This window comes from Hippichthys cyanospilos, chromosome 18 (genome assembly GCF_059441005.1).
Source record: "Hippichthys cyanospilos isolate Australia breed blue-spotted pipefish chromosome 18, RoL_Hcya_1.0, whole genome shotgun sequence".
Lineage (NCBI taxonomy): Eukaryota > Metazoa > Chordata > Actinopteri > Syngnathiformes > Syngnathidae > Hippichthys > Hippichthys cyanospilos.
In genome coordinates, this window is record NC_142386.1 from 2,419,942 (window position 1) to 2,438,523 (window position 18,582).

Genomic DNA, 18,582 nt, shown 5'->3' on the forward strand with positions numbered 1-18,582 from the left:
AACCAGGAAAAAAACATTTATTGAACAGAAAATGATGCACATGGCGCATACACAAAAATAAATATCACATCATTAAAAAAAAAAGATTAATAGCACGTGAGTACATTAGTGTCTTTTTGTGTGTTACAATGTGAATACAAGATAGAAAAACATTTCCATCATAAGTTAATTTTACAAATAAGACTTAACAATCCTGTGTTGATTTCTTTGTACATCATATTTTCTATTAACTGGACAAATTGTCACGTGCAGTCTTGCAGCATGTGAATGTTTGCATTTTTTTTTTTTTTTTAACTACAATGTAGCAGTAATGTACTAGAAGCCAGAGAAGCGTTTAGCATAGGGTCCCATTCACCCAGTTTGTGTGAGTGTCCAGTGTTGAAATAATGAAAAAAAAAAAAAAAGTCATTTTCAGTGTTGAGTGGCTCTACAGCAGCAACAGCAAAAAGTGGCGGTGCGTTCAGGACGCAGAAAAAAAATCAGCAATGCATTCTTCAGCGAAGTCCATCTGAAAAGCGTTCAAGGTGTTAGCGATGGGGGGACAAAAGGAGTGGACGGGAGACGCACCGTTGTCTCAGTCGCTTGGCGTCCTCAGCAGCTCCTTGTATTTCAGCTCCACTTCCTGGAAGGACACAACGTTCCAAGTCACTAGGTGCCTTAAACATCACGTCACATCCCGGGGGTGAAGTTCAATTTCACGTTTTCATTTGATCTTGATTGTAATTCCACTGTGGGCCAGTAGATGGCGTCTTACTCATTTGATCTCAATTTCAAAAGTATTTCAACTCAGGCATTGACATTTTGCCCATGATAATTGGAAGTATTTTGTGTACGGTTTATTGGAAACGCAGTACGCTTGTGTATGATGTTAAATGGCCTAAAAAAAAAAGTTAAGGCTATGAAACAATGCCGTGGGTGTTTTTCAGATACCGATTTCCACTTATTGGATCTTATGTAAGCCCCGCCCACAGTTTCTGAACCTTGAGGTACTCCAGGTCAGCCTGCAGGAGGCGCATGTGCGTCACGAGGCGTCTGCTGAGATTGGGCCGGCCGCCGTTCTCCGACGACAGGAGCTTGCTCATATCCATGGCGTCGTCCACCCATGTGTTGTTCCCGCCCCCGTCCTCCTCCTCGCCGCCGCCCGGATCCGCCGCACCTACGGTACGAGCATCACGACACGCATTCGCACACGTTTAGGCCAAAACTTGTTGGGACCAAAACAGGCAAACGTTTCTTCCGAGAGCTTTTTCCACACTTTTAAGGTTTTTGGTTGAATTTGGAATAAAAAAATATATCAAAAGTTTATTATTGAATCATAATTATATTTTTTAAAACTCCTGATTGGTCTTGGCATTGATCTAAACAGTCTTTGAATGTAATCAAGAGTTTTTTATGTTCCCCCATTCTTCAGATAGTACTTTCCACAAATCATCTTTAGTCTTCCATTTCTGATTGAAAACTGACTGACTTATCTGATTTGTTTTGTTGCCATTCCCTTTGGCGCAGCTCCATCTAGTGGCTGCATAACGCAAATACAGCCGCTAATGAGCCTTATAATGCGATGAATCCTATACATGGAAACCGTTTTCAAACCTGTCTTTAACTCATTGAAGGTGCGCCTTATAATCCAGTGTGTCATGTAGTGTGGAAAATACGGTACAGTAATAGTCATTCACGAAACCGATCCACAAAAAACACTAGCGTGTCCTTACCGTTAGGGGGCGTCTGGGCGTGGTCTTTTTGGCACACGGCGTCATTGGTAGGAGGTGGGGTGGGCGGTGGCGGCTTCCTGTCCTCGCCGCCGTCCTCCTTCACCATGTGCTTGAAGAGGAGCTGCTTCAGCGTCACCACTATGACAAAGAATTCAACTTGACGCACCGCCACACAAATCTTGCGGCCAACGGCGCGCTTACGCGTCTTCAGAGCTTCTTCCGCTTTGGAGGACGAGGACAGAGCTTCCGCCCGGTCCTCCTCGTCCTCCAGCCGAGCGTCCAAAAAGGCCTCCAGCTCTTCCTCGTCCATCTCGCCCTCCTCGTTTTCCCGGCCTTCCTGGGCGGAGGTTGTCTCTTTCTCCTCGTCCTCCTCGTCCTCCGACTTGACGCCGTCAAAAGGGTTTGTTGAGGGGGGTGGCGGGATGTCACATGACTCTGAGCAGAAAAAGTCGCCGTTTGATTAACTGTTGCAAAGTGTCGAGATCCGCCACCAGCGCAAATTCCGTCAGGTACCCGATGTGTCGGCGCCGTCTTTGCCCGGCTTGTCCATCTCGCAGCTGATGATCTCCATTGCGTCCTGCTCGCCTCTGGGGGGGGGGGGACGTTCAGTGTAAACACACAAAAATCATCTCAAAAAAGTCGTTATAAACTACATAAGAACTTTGTCCACCAATGAAAAACCAAGTAACTCAGAAAGCTGGAAAAGAAAAAAAAAATCAAACACAAAACCGCTAATCGAAATAGAATGTGAATTGGAAAGAAAAATGCCCATGCAAAAATCTCCAAATGAAAAATACGAGCATTCAAAAACTATTTAAAAACTAAAATTTTTGTCTGGGGCTTACTCAATGTTTATTTTTTTTTTCAAGCGTCAGAGGTGTGAAAACGTTAGCAGTGGGCGCGACTCACTGCGTGGGCGCGGTGGGGGCGTGGCTTGCGCCCAAACTGGCCTTCATGGATTCCGCGCACTGCGTGATGAGGCACTGCCACCTGCGGGGGACCAAAGCGGGATGAGGCGCCCGGCCGCTGGGCCGTCGCCCACCCCGACTTACGTCCTCTGCTCGGACACGCTCGGAGCCGTCAGCTCGTAGATCTGCGCCCCGTTTTCCGACATGGACAGCACGAAGAAGGACTTTTTGTCTGCGGGGGAAAAAGAACACTCGGAAAAAGGCAAACAAAGTGTGTGTGTGGGGGGGGCTAAATCCAAATTACTGGTGGCGACGGGCCTGACGAGGGCAGTGGCGAGTTTGACGACGGGGCTGAAGCTGAGCTTGGAGTCGGCGGCGCCGGGCGCGTTCTTGCTGTGGAACTTGAGCAGCAGGCGCTCGTCCTGCTTCTGCAGGAGCACCAGGATGTCCTCCAGCAGTAGCGTGTACAGATCTGAAAAACAAATCCCAATCGCAAAATGATGACACTGACGAGCTTTTCTTTCTGTATTTGCCCCTTTTTGAAATCAGCTCGAAAGGAACGCGCTTGGGCTGAGTTAAGAGTTTGAGGTCGTAGCCATGTCTAACTGCGCTTTGCTGCCATCTTGTGGCTTCTTCAGGTAAGTTTTATAATGCTCATCTACAGATCATTGAACGGCAATTTTAAAAATAGCAGTGAAATAAGCCGCTAAGTATATTAAGAATTACATTGATCAAGCTTGTTAGATGATCAAATAATTTGATTACAACAAAAAGGAAAAAAGTTTTTTTTTTGTTTTTATATTTTTTAAATTAAATATTAGGGATAGATTGGTTATTGATTATCATCATCATTATTTGGCATTCTGACAAAATGTTAAAATATTACTGACCGAGAAAAGAATTCCTATGATTGAATATGATATAAATATAATTGATGTAATTTGATTATAACTACTAACGTTGTATTTTATCTATTTTTACAATATATATATTTTTTAATATTAGGGTTTGACCAGTTATCTTGGTTGTGTATTGTCGCTGATTTTTGGTAAAATATGACAAAATATTAGCGGCGGAGAATACATGGATTTCAAGCTGCGTTAGTTCAAGTGTGCTGTTTGTGTAAATTTGAAGCTTTCTTTAGAAATCTACCGCGTACCAATTCTTTTGTCCTTGTTGACTTTCCACGAGAGCGGTCCCTCGTGGACCATCTTCCTCTTGGTCAGGTCCAAATTCTGCAAGAGCGTCGGCGTTTCGTCAGTCCCGGAAAGCCAAAGCCGAACGTGGGACCGCGTTATTTCCCGCGCGCTTTTCCTACCCGCAGCTCGGCGACGAGCGGGTTCTCGTTGGGTTTTAGCGACGAGATGTCCAACCTTCTCTGATAGTCCAGCAGCCGCTTTTCACGTTGAAAGGAAAAACAAAAAGCAAGCGTGAGATTTGCTCCCGGCTGCTGAAGCGTGTCCCGTGTACCTGCTTGTTCTCGGCCTCCTTGACGGCCTGGTTGACGTGCTTGAGAACGTGGCGGCAGCATTCCGCCGCTTTCTTCACCTTGTCCGCCTCTTCCTCGTCCTCTGCAATACGCGAAAGATCAGCGGCTGGATATCTCCCGCGAGTTGAGGGAATGAGATCGCCGTCAATTCTCACAAGTTACACGTGCTAAATGAAGACTTGACTGCAACGTCAAAGTCAAAAATATCAAGCGCTTGGTCATGTGACGGCCAGCTGAGCCATGATTGGTTGTTATCTGAGCCCTGAGCAAGTTCCATATCAGTTTGTGCTTTCACTCCTTTTTCTGCAAGCCAGAATGCCGCATTTGGACCTGATATCTGACGGCAGTAGTGAGGGGGAATTGAAGCTTCACGAAGCACTTGCGATACTTTAACCACGCCTCCAGATGGTGCTCTTGGCAACAGAAGTGTATGAAATTTCCACTGCATCTCCAAGGAGCCAAAGAGTTCTTCATGAAGCTTCAGGTAATGACCAATTGCCTCTTGAGTTTGGTCATGTGACATCTGAGCCATTATTGGTTGTTATCTGAGTCCTGAGCAAGTTTGATATCAAGTTGTGCTTTTATTCCCTTTTTTTTTTTTTTTTTTTTTTTGCAAGCAAGAACGCCGACATATTAGGCTTGGAATGAAGCGGGCCACCTGTGTACTTGGCAATCTTGTCCAGGAGAAGCGGGTACTTGGTGGCTCGCTGCATTTCCACAGGGATGATGTCTTTGAGCTGCAGGCGGCGACACAGCCGGTTGCTCTCGGCTTCCTGCGGCCCAACGCAACAAAAGACTCAGACCCGGCGGCGGCGCGCCGCGCCAGCTCGATCCGGACGTCCGCCACCTGCATGAACATGCTGAACTTCTGGTCCTTCTTCTTTTTGCTCTTGATGAGCTCCAGCGCCGACGGTTGGTTGCTGCAGAAGGTGGCCACCGCCCGTCTCATCTTCTCCTCTTCCTCGCCGCCGAACTGCAAGTAACGCACGTCACATCTCAAACTGGAGCTTTCTGTGTCACCATCAAGCCATTCCGAGACAGATGGATTCCAGCGTGGTACGCCGATTAGTCTCGCATCGTCTTACTTGAGACGGCGGCAAATACCGATCACCCGCTATATCATACGCTTGGATAAAAAATTGATACCAAATTTTTGCATGTTCATTATACAGCGCCGATTATCTAAATGATGTATTATCGCTCTCAACATTCAAGTCCTCAAATGTAGTGTAATTGCACACTTCGGACACAAGGTGGTGCTGTGGCACGTCCAATTGCAGGGGATTAAAAACAAAAAAACTCAAGGTTAAAATATTTAAGATATTGGTTCGTGTACCAGATCAATGTACAATGTTTGTTGCAATTAATTTCAAACATTTGGGTTGGGTTAAACATAACATTGTACTGCATTTGAGTAAAATAAATATATGACTGATACAAAATTTTTAACTGGTAAGCTGCTATCGGACTGATTTTATATCAATATCAGTATAAAATAGCGCCACAGGTATGGACAGGTGCATGCTACATACCCAAGCCAGGAGATCGTCTCCGATTTGACCGATGACCGACGTTTCGCTCCTCTTCCGGATGGCGGCCATTTGCTCGCTCAAGGAAACTGAGGAAAACATTCAGCAAATGACAGAACATCAAATTAAATGTCATATTTCCGTATTTCTCTTATTTTTCAACTGTGGGTCAAATTGACCCGTTCTAAAACAAAAAATCCCAACTTAAAAAAAAAAAAGTTTCATTCTGGTGACCATTATTCATTCTGGTGACCATTAATTTATATAAAAAAATAAAACACATAAAAACATATATATCATTTGCACGTCTCTTTAAAACAAGGTTATCTAAACTTTTTCATTTGGAAGTTTCATGCAAGTCTTCCGTTGGTGTGACAAGAAAAATCAAGTCAAGTCCAGCTGCACACATTTCGAACTAACTTTGCAATATTGCTGGTTTATTGTTAAATGACGGATCTTTTTCAAAGACATATTTAATGGCTATTTTGTCAAGGTTGAGCCAATCGGGCTGCTCGCCCGTCCGCCAACGAGCAACTCACGGTGCAGCTGGATGATGTCCTCCAGATTGGCGAAGATACTCTTGACGTCGTCCCCCGGCAAGATGGCGTCCCGGCTCAGCCGCTGGTAGAAGACGCCGTCCAACACCTTCAGCATGCGCAAGTGGGCCCGCTCCGTGTAAAACAGCTCTGCGCAAGTAAGACCAAATTCCACCTTTTCATTCGGCGCGCCGTTGATGTCCATGCTCATCATCATCTTAGTCACCGTTCAAAATCGGACCGTCAAATATCAAAACATCATTGTTTGGTATTGAAAAGGCTCACCGTTGATGACTTCTTGCCTTTTGATCTCCTGCGGCGCCAGCGCGGCCAGAACGTCGCGGCTGACCAGGCTCCAGGGCGGCCAGTCGCCGCCCGCCGCTTGGCACGCGTGCTCGTCCTCGCTTGCAAAGTCCGCCGCCGCGCACGTCACCTCCATCCTGTCAAGGAGGCAAATGGCCATGTATAGTTGAATGACTGACGCCAATGCTCGTTTACATACATTAGCCTGTCTCAAGTATTTCCCGTTACCTGCTAGCTACAACAATAGCCTTTAGAATTTAGACAAAAAAATTTGCATTACCAAAAACAACCTAATTTATGGTTGGTTTCACAATATTTGAGTTTAGAATTACCTTAAGATCAATGCTAATATGCGTTAGCCTGTCTAGGGCTGTGCACTTGGTGTTAGCCATGAACTAGCGTAATTTGGTTCAATGAAACACTATTTTCCACACCATAAGGCGCACTGGATTATAAGGTGCACCCTCAATGAATGCATATTTGAAAGTGTTTTCATATATAGAACGCACCGCATTATAAGGCACATAGAATAGAAGCTACAGTAGGCTGGGCTTGAACAATGCATCCACTAGGTGGAGCTGTACCACTGTGCTGGGACGTCAAACGAGTCCACTTGCTCGGATGAAAACGGACAGTAAAAGCGCCGCATTTGTACCTGAAGGCGTCATGGTCGCCCTCCTCCTGTAAATGCTCCAGGTTGGAAGGATTGAAGTCAAACTGTGTCGCGGTGGGACTGCAGGCGCCATCTTGGTGGTCGCCGCATGCCAAAATTTCGCCGGGTCGGAGTTGGACACACATTGGAGAGATGTCTTGAGGGGAAAAGGAAAAAAGGGGTCACGTGACTATTTGAGGATCCCCGAGGCGTTAGGTTGTGTCCTACTGCTGTCGGAGTCGTGGCCGCTAGCGTCGGAGGCCGGCGCGGTGGGCGAGCCGTGCGCGGACGCGGCGCAGAAAAGCTCGCACTCCTCGCCCGTGGGATTCCCGCGGGTCCTCGAAGGGGACGAGTCGGGCAGCTCGGGGGCTCCCGCGGCGGCCGCCGGGGAGAGCGCTTTCGGGGAGCGCTGCCGGCTCGCCTCCGCCGCCTTGCCCGCTGGAAAAAAGCGTTTGAAATATGGATTGTTTTTTCTCGTAAAGATATATATAATATATTCCGAATATTTGCGTTTCAGAGGCAATTTTTGCATCCCACCCGAAGTGGAGTCCACTCTGCTCAGCCGGCGGGGCGGCACCAGGATGTTGGGAAAACGAGGCTTTTTCACCTTCTCCTCGCCTTCCTTGTCGGCCTTGATGCTCTTCTGCACGTTTCGAAAACAAAGAAAGAAGTTGAGTTTTGCTTGGCGCACGTGGGAGTCATTTGTGAGTGTGGCACCTTAATCTTGGGCAGGAAATTGATGCGCGCCCGTTTGTGCTCCAGGCCGCGAGGCTCTTTGACTTTGACGCCCAGGTGCTTCATGTACGTCAGGATGACGTATTGCATGGTTTGGCTGGTGCACAAAACGGGAAAAAAAGTTGACAAATGCTTTCCACGCGGTACGAGTGGCGAAAAAGTCCTACCTTTTGTCCTCCTCCGAGGGTTGCGATGTTAATCTGGAACAGGAAACTTGGCATGAGCGTCGTCAACTTGACAAGTATTTTGACTTCCATATTAACATGGGCAATGGCCTAACTTTGACCCATCCCTCCATCCATCCATTTTCTGTAGCCGCTTATCCTCAGTAGGCGGCGGACACCCTGAACCGCTTGCCAGCCAATCGCAGGGCTCGGAGACTAACAAGTATTCCCGCAGCCAATCGAGGACAATTTAGTATGCCCAACACACCTGCCATGCATGTTTCCGGAGTGCGGGAGGAAGCCCACGCGGGCTCGGGGAGAAGATGCAAACTCCACACAGGAAGGCGGGAGCCAGCTGGAATCTAACTCGGGTCCCTTAACTGTGAGCCAGACGTGCTAACCACTGCGTCACCGAGCCGCCCATTTTTTACCCCAAAATGTTCATGACTACAATTTTGTGTGTGTGCGTATCTCACAGGATATCTTCGATCTTGACGAGGATGTGTTCGGCGCAGGCGCATTCCTTCTCCCAGGCCGGCGTCTCTTTGCCCGAATCGGCGTCCAGCCTGGACAGCTCGTCCTCGGCCAGGGTTAGCCCCATGCTGCGCTTCTGTCTGCCAAAGCGCCACATGCCCCATTACATCTTTCTTGTTCCTTCTGTTTGATATTTTAGGGGCTGAGGGGCGCTTTGCGCCGCTCACCTGAAGTCCTCCAGATTCTTGTGCAGGTCCGGCATCAGCGAGTCCTGTAAACTTTGCGTGTACTGCTTGCACACGTCCTCCGGGATCAACTCCAGCCTGCGTTTCTCTGCGTACAACGCGGACACCGCCACAGGTCAGTAGAGGGCGCTATTTCATCCTATCACTGACAACTAACGTCACCTCAGTTTTTAGAGCAGTTGCTTTCTCCAAATATTACAATTGTGCAAGATTCAGCAGCAAAAAGCTTACCCAGTTCAGCAGCCACTGCATCTGGCACGGGCACTTTCAAATTCTACAAAAGCAAGCACACAGAGGCTCAGAAATGGTAACAATCGGCATTTCAAAATAAATATGGAAATCATTTTTGCAGAACATATTTATTCCGTAATATAGATAAGTTATTTCAGAATAATATATTTCAAGGTGAAATTTACACCAGAACAAATGTACAAATTACAAATGAAAAGATACATGACAATTAAAAACATAAATAAATGACTCTTATTCATCAAATAAAACAAAAATTAAATAATTAAAAAAAAAACAAAGACAACAACAAAAAAAGAAACCATGAACAGCATTACAGGTGAAAAGTTGAAAAACAAAATTTAGGCAAGGTAGCATTAGTAAGCATATTTCATACAAGGTAACAACTCCATAAGAAATTAATAGAGAGCAGCTATTATAGCGCATTTTATAAAAGATACTCCGACTCAATACCTACCGCCGTCCGCTCCACGAAAAGCGAGTGAAATTCCATGAAGAACCGTCGGCTTTCTTTGGAGCTGGTTTGTTTGTGGATGTCGGCGTACAAGAAACACAACTGCGAACGAAGCCAAAATAATGAGCGGGGGGGGGCGTGAACCGGGCGCATCCTGTAAAGCGGTCCATCGTGGCGTGGGTACCAGGGGGGCGGGGTCAAACTGCGAAACCACGTGATGGAGAAAGACGGCCAGGTGGGCGGGCCGGCACTTGAGCGAGTCCATGCTCTGGAAGCAGCTGCAAGGCCCGTTGCTCTGAAACAAAGGCGCGCTCGCCAAAAGGTCAGGGCAAAACGCCGACGGGCTCGGCTACCTGCTCCTGCTGCCAATCAAAGTAGTCGTCTTCGGCGCCGATGATCTGCGGGTTGAGGAGGTACGGCGGCCCGCCCGCCGTGTACTGGCTGCTTCCATCCTGGGTGGTCGACGCGCAAATAATCATTCCAAAAAAAATAATCTTTCAAAACAACTCAAGCTCGCTGCTTCGCTAATTAGCTTGCACGCTAACACATCGCTTAGCATAACGTATTCTTGTATCGTTGAGTGAAATATCCTACAATAGAACATTTAACATCAAATTCTGTAGTAATAACTGTGACCATTGGATGGCAGTGTTGCCACACATACAACACAGCTGTTACCTACATGCAAGTCTAACTGAAGAATGGAAGTCAATCTTTCAATGGCAGCATAGACATAGCACACAATATTCTGTGGGCCTTGAACGGTGAGTCAAAATGCTAAATATACTAATATATATTTGACTTTGGCTTGTTTAAAACAATTTTGCTGTTGGACTTCATAATTGTGTTACAGAAAAAAAATGTGGTTAAAATGTAAGATAATAGTTTGCGCTGGAATTAGCTAATACTCATTTCTCTAGGAGTTTTGAAAGCGTGGTTCCGTTTCGTAGAGTTGTCACGGGGGGTCATTACGGGGCGCGGTCGGGGCGGCGGCGGCCGCCGCTTGGCTATTCTAAACACAGACAGGCCAAGGCGCAACAATTAAGCCCAATTGATTGTTTAGTCTGGCAGGGGGAATTCCGGGGGACTTTTCAAGGCAGGAGTGTTTGCCGGCTATTTAAAGAAGCGAGCCTTGATGACCACATTGTTCAAAAAAAAAAAAAAAAAAAACGGTTTCATTTGATTTGAGTTGATCGATGCAGCAAATGTTTCGCAATCAGTCATTGAATAAATTGGATATTAACAAACTAAATTTTAAAGATGGTTCAATACAAACTAAATTTTACAGTGGGTTAAATACAAAAGTACGCATTTGGAAGGTTTTTCCATGACGAGCCCTTGAAAGGTCTTTTTTTTTCTTCTTTGCTTTCGGACTAAAACATGCACCAGTTGACAGCTGCGTACTCAAGAGTGACTGTAAAATTTTACAAGTTGAAATGTAGCACTCAACTACTGCGGTTAATTTTCCAATGTTTCCCTGTAAGGATTTATTGTGTACTACTAGGAAGCCAATAGTGGCATTTGTAAGGGGGGAGGGGGGGCACAAACTAGTACTTTCAACCTTGGGACAAATTTCTGTATATTTTTAGCAGGCCCATTTAAAAAAAAAAAATAGATCCATACTAATGAACTCACCAAAGAGCTGTTGCTAGCAAGCCTGTCGCTAACGTCATCCCCCAAAGACGACACGGGTCCGTCCCCCGCTTCCGTTTCAGTCTTCCTGCTGCCCGTGGAGCCATCCTGGACAACAAAATATAGATTCCCAATTCCAATATTCATGTTCCAAATGAGTTGTTCTTAGTTTGAAAAGTGTCCTGTTTGTCAGAGCGATGAATTGTGATTTGCCGCTACCTGCAACTTGCTTCATGTTCCAATTGATTTGCTTTTAATTTGAAAAGAAATGTACTGTTCCTGTCACAGTGTTGAATTGAGATTTGCTGGCGCCTCCAGAAAGTCCGTTCAAATCTCACCTACACCCGTTTGCGAAGCCCTTACCTTAGCCGGTATATACGGTTTAGCATTATGTGTTAGCATAATGCTAAAACTTGTCAAGTGGGCTAACACTCAAGGGCAGCTACTACTTGGTTTTTATTACTGATCATCCGCTTACCCCATCAAGCAGAGAGGTGTGCGCGTGCGCCTCAGGACTGGCGCCGCTGTCACGCCGCTCGCCGACGGGCGAATTCTGCACGGATTGGTCGCTGTCGCCCTCTTGTCCCTCATCCAGCGTGTCTCGGTGGTCTTCCTCCATCTGAATCTGAGGAAGACCCGGTGGTCTGCCCAGCACTGTGAGCGCTACGTAGGAGCCGGCTAGTTGCGCCGAATGTACAAATATTTCAGACATGAAAATGGCGGTTATTTGCGTGAGACAAACACGTGCATACTCACATTTGATCAGCTTTACAACTTCTGTGTGGTTTGAATGTGTTACCAAGGTCCCGTTGACCTAAAAAGGAAAAAAAATTGAGGATTGATGGGAAAAAAAAGTGTCAATTTTCGAACGTGTAGCGACCTCTGACCTGTATATATAAATTATACACAAGTCAGTGAAATGACAGCGTATATGCACCATTTTGAAAATAAAAACCTGAGAGGAAGATAAAAGAATCACCTTAATGATTCTATCGCCGGTTTGGACGCCCGCTCGCATCGCCGCCCCATCTACCAAGCCGCAAACACAGCAGCGTCACTCTTGCGTGTGCGTGCGCGGCGCGCGGACTCGCTCACCTTCCTTCACCAGCTGCACAAACACGGGGTTGTCTCCGCTCACCGTCAAACCAAAACCGTTTTCATCTCGCTGGATTATCACGCACCGCTGGACGAGACCTGTCAAGAACGCGCACACGCAGCAGACACTCCTAATCCTGATTATGATCATGGAGAAAGACGGTAGTGATTTTTATGCTGATCACAATCGCGCTCATGTTTGACATTTGTTCGCAGGCCTGGGAGACATCGTCCACACAGGAAGCCAAGGATCAAAGGTCCATAACAGAAACGGCTTTTGAAAAGTAGCAACAACTCTATGTAAGAATCTTCCTCCCCAAACAATGTCAGATGTTTACATGAACACCTATTATCTTCTAATAAAACCGTTTTCCTCCAAATTTCATCAATCCCGTGGAATCCCCGGAAAAATGTCAGACGTTGTCAGGAAATCAAATTCATCAGTTACCAATTATCAACTCTTCTTCCAGTCTCTCTCAACAACGCTAGCGAAAAAAAAAACTGAGAATAAGTGCATAATTGGTTCATAAACAGTCATTTTGGAAAAAAACTGATTTGTAATATATCCTATTTATTGATGAATCGAAAATTGAGAGAATAAGCCATTGCAAAAATACTAACTAGTTGTGGCTGGCAGGTGCAGTTTCCTCTATCCAGCGCTAGGGCTACCGGAGGGATGTTAGCATAGCTAGAAAGCAACTTACACCATAGAGATAATGCACAATTTCCTGTGCACTAAATGACGCAAAATGTTTTTAATTTGAAGAGGACATTTTGAGAAGCAGAAGCCGGCGTGCGCCTAAAAAAGTCACCAACAGAGGGTGCTATCATACAAATGTCGCAAAGCTCCAGAAAATACCCCAAGATGCAATGCAAAGCGCAGAGGAGACATTCATCATGTGATTTACTCAAGTTATGCTTCATCAAGGAGCTTCTCAAAAATACCTTTTGAATTTTCGCCCCGTGACCTTTAAGCATAAAAAAAAATGACTATCTGGGTTCCTCACCGGTGGGATCGAACTCTGGTTTGAGGGTGACAGAGCATTTGTCGGTCTTCGGCTTTAGCTCTGGAGGCTCCTTGTTGAGGATGCTCGGAGTCCTGAGGAAACAACAGTAATAACGCATAAAAGAAACGTCTCAACAGTTGACTTTTTCCTTGTCAATCTAGAGGAGAAAATACCGCAAACTCTTCCGAGCGCTACGGCAAGGTCTGAACTAGGTGTCAAATTCCGTATTCTGCATGTTTTTGATGTTTCTCTCTCAAACACACCTGATTCAAATGATGGTGATTTTCAAGCTCCTGTTTAGCTTTCTGATGAGATGATCGTTTAAATAAGGTGTGTTGGAGAGAGAGGAGTGTGTGTGTGGATGCTACAAGTAGGTAGCTTGAGCATATTGAGGAAGAGGATGTTTGTTCAGACTGTAGTGTCGGGTGGGGGGGGCTTCGTGCTTTCTTCCAATGGCCGCCACGTCACGGGCCTGCAGGGGCCCATTCCCGGAAAAGCGGGGCTCGGCCCGAGCCTCCCGAATGAGGGACAAGGAGGCGCGCGAGTGTCTTTGAGGAGAAAGAGCATGCGGCTCTTTGAGCTCCGCCGGCCGCTCCACTTAGCTGCGCATTCTCTTTGTTTAGGCATGAAACGAGTCGCAGCCACGCATGGGCCAGGAAAAGCCAGCATCCGGCAGACATTGTTTGAAGGTGACATCGGTCCTTCCCGACAGGGCCGCTTGCAAAGAGCACCAACAAACGCAGACCCACTCACATCTGTTTGTAGAAATCTGCGCGCGCAGAAATTCATGTATCTACAAGCTACACGTTTGTTTGGCAGGTACGAGCTAGACACTTTTTTTTTTCAGTTTTAGACTAACCTGTAACTTGTTTGTATGCTGTATAAAGTAGTTAAGTAGTTGAAAGATGATTTTTGTTGCTTTTTTCTGTGGTTAGGACAGTTTTAGGTATACCTATACAATTTTTATAAATAATTATTATTTATAGTTGGTGTTTTTCAGTTTCAGACTGACCTGTATGGACGCTGGAAAAAGTAGTTAATTGTTGAAAGGTGATTTATGTTGCTTTTTTCTTTGGTTAAGGTTAACAAGAAGGTATACTTCTAACATTTTTATAAATAATAATACATATTATAGGAATTATGATTTGTAGTTAGCTGATGTCCTTTTTGTTTCATTTTGAACCTACTTGTACTTGACACACTGTCATATTTCCAGTAAGATTGCGTAATATCCTACTCTAGCCATCCATCAGATTAGAAGAAGAAGGCTGGACTGAGCACTTATGTTTATTTTCTTCTCCTCCCCAAAACTATTTTTAGAATTGCTGCCACCGACTCTAAATCTTGTCAGTTACATGGCGTAGCCCAGTGTTGTTGTTGCAATGATAAGAGACCAAGCTGGGGGGGGGGGGGCAGTGTAAACGTAAAAACCTTTTTCCTGTCAATGATCTAAGAAAAAAAAACAAGTAGAAAGAACAGATAACCTACGTACAAATCAAAAATCTAAATGAGCAAGTAAATGAGAGAATTTAATTAAGTCCAGTGAAAAACAAGGATTTGTACTTGGTTACGTCCCACCACTGCACAGATGTTAGCAAACGACCAGTGATCCCGGAGTGAATTCTTTCCTCTGAGAAACCCTTGGAAAGCAAAAAAACAGGAAAAAAAAAAAAAAAAGTTGGCAGAGCCGTTGCCGGGCAACTCAACCTTTTCCTGCGCTTCCTGCTTCAGATAATAGAAGACAAATGAGGCCAAACTTCAGCAAGATGAGGGTGGAAAAAAAGACGAATGCGTGAAATGCATGCAGAGGGTTGGGGTTAAGAAACCAATTACTTCATGGATACACACTTTTACTGTTATCCATGTTTACCAACAAATTAATTCATTCGCAGCTTTTCTTTCGCCGACGCAAACTCAGGATGAGCATAAAACAGGAAATGGAACTGCAAGTACTAACCCCCCAAAAAAAGAAGTGATCCAAATTTGTCCTGGTTGTTCTCTTTAATGTCATACAAAAATACATCTCTTTACGATTAAGTCCAATTCCTTTTCACACAACTAGAGCTAAAAAGCTAACAATGTGCGCTAATCTCATGCTAACTTGCGTAAGAAACTCAATTGTCTCACTAGCATTTGTGTTAATCTCATGCTAACTTGCATAAAAGAAGCTCAAATGCCTCCCAATTTTTTTTATCGGGGCTAAAAGAACCTCAAATGCCTCCAATTTTTTTTATCGGGGATAACAGTCACTAACAATCTACCGAAAGTTGCCGATATGTTATGAAAAATGCTAACTCGCACCTAATGCGTCACCTTCGCTAGTCAGTGTTTGCCTAAAAAATGATACTGTGCTAACAAGACTAGCTAATAGTTCAATGATCAACAACCACCGGCTAACATCTTTGCAACCCTCTATGCTAATAATAATGCCAACACATAGCTAAACCTCCGCCTAAAATTGAAAAAGACAACTGCTGTTTTGTCTTTTTGCTCATAAAGTTCACGATCAACTTATGACTAGCTTTTACGGCACCGGGATGCTCAAACATTCACTAAGTGTGTTCCGGAGAACGTTTTGGTCCTATTTCCGCTTGATGACATGATTCCACTCCATTAATTTGGCCCTATGTTGTTTTTCATGTGAGTTTAGAGGAAAAAGCGTCCCATTGTTTCAGAAGGTCAGGAAATCAAACGTGACATTGGTTTGATGCTTTATCACAGCCATTTATGATTCGCCCCCCATCCCCCTGCAGGGAAAACTCCTGATTCCGGTGAATGTGTGTGAAAAGAAGAGATAAATGAGCCTTTTAGGCTTTTGACATATGCAATGGCTATAACGTCTACACGCCAATGTTCAATACATGTCAAGCAATCACCTGATACTTCCTATCAGGGCTATGTGGGCTGGTGGCAAATCTTAAGCTTGATTTTATGAAATTGCCCAAAACACATCATTCGATTGTGTTTTTAGTCTGACGATTAATTTTTTGAAATCAACATTGGACTTTGAATGAATCAATCTGTTGATATTCAAGTTGTTATTTTAAGTGTCAAACTCAAGGCCTTGGGGCCAGATCCGGCCCGCCACATCATTTTACGTGGCCCTGCGGAATGCTAATTTGACATCCAAGTTTCTGACTAAAATACCAAATTTGCAAAGTTTTCTTCAACTTTTCTGATTTCAAAACTCGGTTTGTGTGTGACGAACAGACTTCAAATGTATTTGACTTCTGTCATACAGGCTCTAACAGAAACTATACCGCAGTCAAAATATTTTTGATACCCCAGTTCTAGGCGTGAAAAAATGGCAAATACATGAAAGTATTCCAAACTAGCTTTACAAAAATAAATGTACCTGCCAATCTAATCAACACTAATAGCAACTTTATAGTGCATTGGCACTTAATAAAGTTAGCCTCGATTTTCTCGTGCGGTCGGCGTGCACATTGAGAAGTCGACACAAGACTTCAGCCATTTATTTTAACTTAAAAGTGCCCCCCCTCCCAAAGTTAGCTCATCATCATGCAATGATGGCAAAAGCGGAGCTTACCTATCGGCGAGCGTTGTCTGTGTCCCACTCATTGGGCTTCACTGGCTGTTGTCCAACTTGTTCACCCAAATAACATGTTTACAACGTAGTTTGGGTGTAATTACAACATTTGTATCTTCTGATTTGTTGAAGCATCGAACGAGAGTCCGTTATCTTCTTTCTGGGGAGTGTTTCCTGAAAAAAAAATCACTGCTGCACAGGTTTTTTCCTTAGAGGATATTCCATTTCCAACCATTCGTTCCGCAAAAAAAAAAGCCCCTAAACACGACCGTGGTTTGTACTTTCCTTCCGATTCCAAGACGGTCGTTTCTTTTTATTTTCCGTGGGAAAGTGTTCCGTCATGGATGAAGGGGTGAGGGGAGAGTTGTGTCAAACTTCGGTCGGTTTAAAAATCCCCAAGTATTATAATGTACGTCCCGTCGCGTCTCGTCGCATACGATTAAGGGTCGTCCCTCGCTAGTTCGGCGGGCAGCAATTGTTTTTTTTTTTTTCAATCAAAGTTCACATGGATGTAAAATTGAAGGAAATGCTTTTGCCTCTGCCCTCTTTCCTAGGGCAGGGAAAAAATGCTGCGTTCAATGCTCATCGTAATCCTCTCTACGTGCTGACAAAACTACAGAATACGAGGTGAAAATACGTGTTTTTTTTAACTCATGGATGTTAGGAGACCAAATTGAATTTGAAAACAATCAACATTACAGCTTGGGGAGCACAATACAAGTAGTTTATGTGTGTTTTTTGCCCACGTACACGTGTATTTGAACAGTGCACTAAGTGATTGTTTGATTTGAGACGTCGCTGTAATTTATCGTCGCTAGAGGTCAGCACTTTAGTATAACAAGGACGAAAACGACTCGTTAAGTGGGGGAAAAAATCCCACAAAGAAGAAGTGCGCTCCATCTATTTGGGCTAATCTTAGCTAGCAGACAACGTAAACATAGGCACAACATTTACCTTTTAAACTCGTTTTTGTTGTGTTTTTCTTGATTCGCTTCGCTTAAGTATAACATCGCGATACAGTGGCGTGGATAAAATGTAACTGTCAGCTATGCGTGTTTGGCTTGGTGTGTTTTTAACGCTGCCGAGGCCTTGAGTTTGTCCTGCTAACGGAAGGTAAGAAATCATCCATTTAAGCAGACTAACAATCTAAGATAACGTGTATCCATTTGCACATAAAGATGTAACGCCACGTAAATTCCGCAATTGATGCATTGTCATTTGCGGAACCCACAAAATTCTTTTGGCTGGGAATTGACTGCATATAAACACCCATCGTCCACAGCCATTTCCCGTTATTCTCTCAAGAGTTTGTTGTTGGCACAACGAAACGCTTTCCTTATTAGTTGTGTCACTTCACATTAGTAATCAGGGCTGTCTTGAATTCAAACCAAGGAAGGTGACCATCCGCACAAAGATGCAAAATGTCCAGCCAGCCATCCAAATGTATCTATGCAAAGTCCGGCCTTGAGATACGAGACCTGGCTTGCGGGTTTTGAGCGACACGAGCCGATGTTATGTCTTAGGGCATTATATTGCAGATCCCATAGAGACAAACAGCCATTAACACTCACAAACATAGCTAGGGGCAATTTTTGAGTGTCGTTTAGAGTTTGGGAATGGAGAAAACCCACGCTGGCACTGGGAGAACATGCAAACTCCACAATTGGAAGGCCAGATCCAGAATCGAACCCGTGCCCTCCACATGTGAAACGGATGTGCTAACCAGTCTTCCGCTGTGCCGCACTTGAGATACATAAACTTTCCAGAAAGCCAGTTGTAAAGAAAAACCATGTAATCTTAATGGAAACTGTGATCATGGATGATATTTCAATTTTCTGTTGTCTTGTT

General features: G+C 44.7%; 2 protein-coding genes across 5 annotated transcripts in view; one reads left to right on the forward strand and one right to left on the reverse strand.

Moving 5' to 3' along the window:
* The window catches only part of arhgef12b (Rho guanine nucleotide exchange factor 12b), a 20,310-nt gene continuing 1,728 nt past the window's right edge, over window positions 1-18,582 (reverse strand). For 3 of the 4 annotated variants that reach the window (XM_088441591.1, XM_088441592.1, XM_088441593.1), the window contains exons 3-37: window positions 16,735-16,908; window positions 13,185-13,276; window positions 12,178-12,276; window positions 12,062-12,111; window positions 11,839-11,896; window positions 11,561-11,760; window positions 11,086-11,190; window positions 9,804-9,902; window positions 9,635-9,745; window positions 9,454-9,552; window positions 8,979-9,021; window positions 8,730-8,835; window positions 8,505-8,642; window positions 8,032-8,064; window positions 7,847-7,961; window positions 7,667-7,772; window positions 7,358-7,567; window positions 7,133-7,286; window positions 6,460-6,614; window positions 6,178-6,324; window positions 5,642-5,727; window positions 4,957-5,082; window positions 4,768-4,882; window positions 4,091-4,191; window positions 3,939-4,016; window positions 3,780-3,855; window positions 2,925-3,092; window positions 2,765-2,852; window positions 2,622-2,702; window positions 2,226-2,299; window positions 1,914-2,147; window positions 1,713-1,850; window positions 981-1,156; window positions 568-622; window positions 1-508 (exon numbers count right to left, since the gene is read on the reverse strand). In XM_088441591.1, coding sequence (XP_088297717.1) covers window positions 575-622; window positions 981-1,156; window positions 1,713-1,850; window positions 1,914-2,147; window positions 2,226-2,299; window positions 2,622-2,702; window positions 2,765-2,852; window positions 2,925-3,092; window positions 3,780-3,855; window positions 3,939-4,016; window positions 4,091-4,191; window positions 4,768-4,882; window positions 4,957-5,082; window positions 5,642-5,727; window positions 6,178-6,324; window positions 6,460-6,614; window positions 7,133-7,286; window positions 7,358-7,567; window positions 7,667-7,772; window positions 7,847-7,961; window positions 8,032-8,064; window positions 8,505-8,642; window positions 8,730-8,835; window positions 8,979-9,021; window positions 9,454-9,552; window positions 9,635-9,745; window positions 9,804-9,902; window positions 11,086-11,190; window positions 11,561-11,760; window positions 11,839-11,896; window positions 12,062-12,111; window positions 12,178-12,276; window positions 13,185-13,276; window positions 16,735-16,766 — 3,741 coding nt within the window. In that variant the 5' untranslated portion in view covers window positions 16,767-16,908 and the 3' untranslated portion in view covers window positions 1-508; window positions 568-574. The remainder of the gene's footprint in view (window positions 509-567; window positions 623-980; window positions 1,157-1,712; window positions 1,851-1,913; window positions 2,148-2,225; window positions 2,300-2,621; window positions 2,703-2,764; window positions 2,853-2,924; window positions 3,093-3,779; window positions 3,856-3,938; window positions 4,017-4,090; window positions 4,192-4,767; window positions 4,883-4,956; window positions 5,083-5,641; window positions 5,728-6,177; window positions 6,325-6,459; window positions 6,615-7,132; window positions 7,287-7,357; window positions 7,568-7,666; window positions 7,773-7,846; window positions 7,962-8,031; window positions 8,065-8,504; window positions 8,643-8,729; window positions 8,836-8,978; window positions 9,022-9,453; window positions 9,553-9,634; window positions 9,746-9,803; window positions 9,903-11,085; window positions 11,191-11,560; window positions 11,761-11,838; window positions 11,897-12,061; window positions 12,112-12,177; window positions 12,277-13,184; window positions 13,277-16,734; window positions 16,909-18,582) is intronic. The other variant, XM_088441594.1, reaches the window with a different exon arrangement.
* Window positions 13,962-18,582, forward strand: part of emsy (EMSY transcriptional repressor, BRCA2 interacting) — a 14,779-nt gene continuing 10,158 nt past the window's right edge. Inside the window, exon 1 of the mRNA XM_088441595.1 lies at window positions 13,962-14,003. The gene's annotated coding sequence lies outside the window, so the exon portion shown is untranslated. The remainder of the gene's footprint in view (window positions 14,004-18,582) is intronic.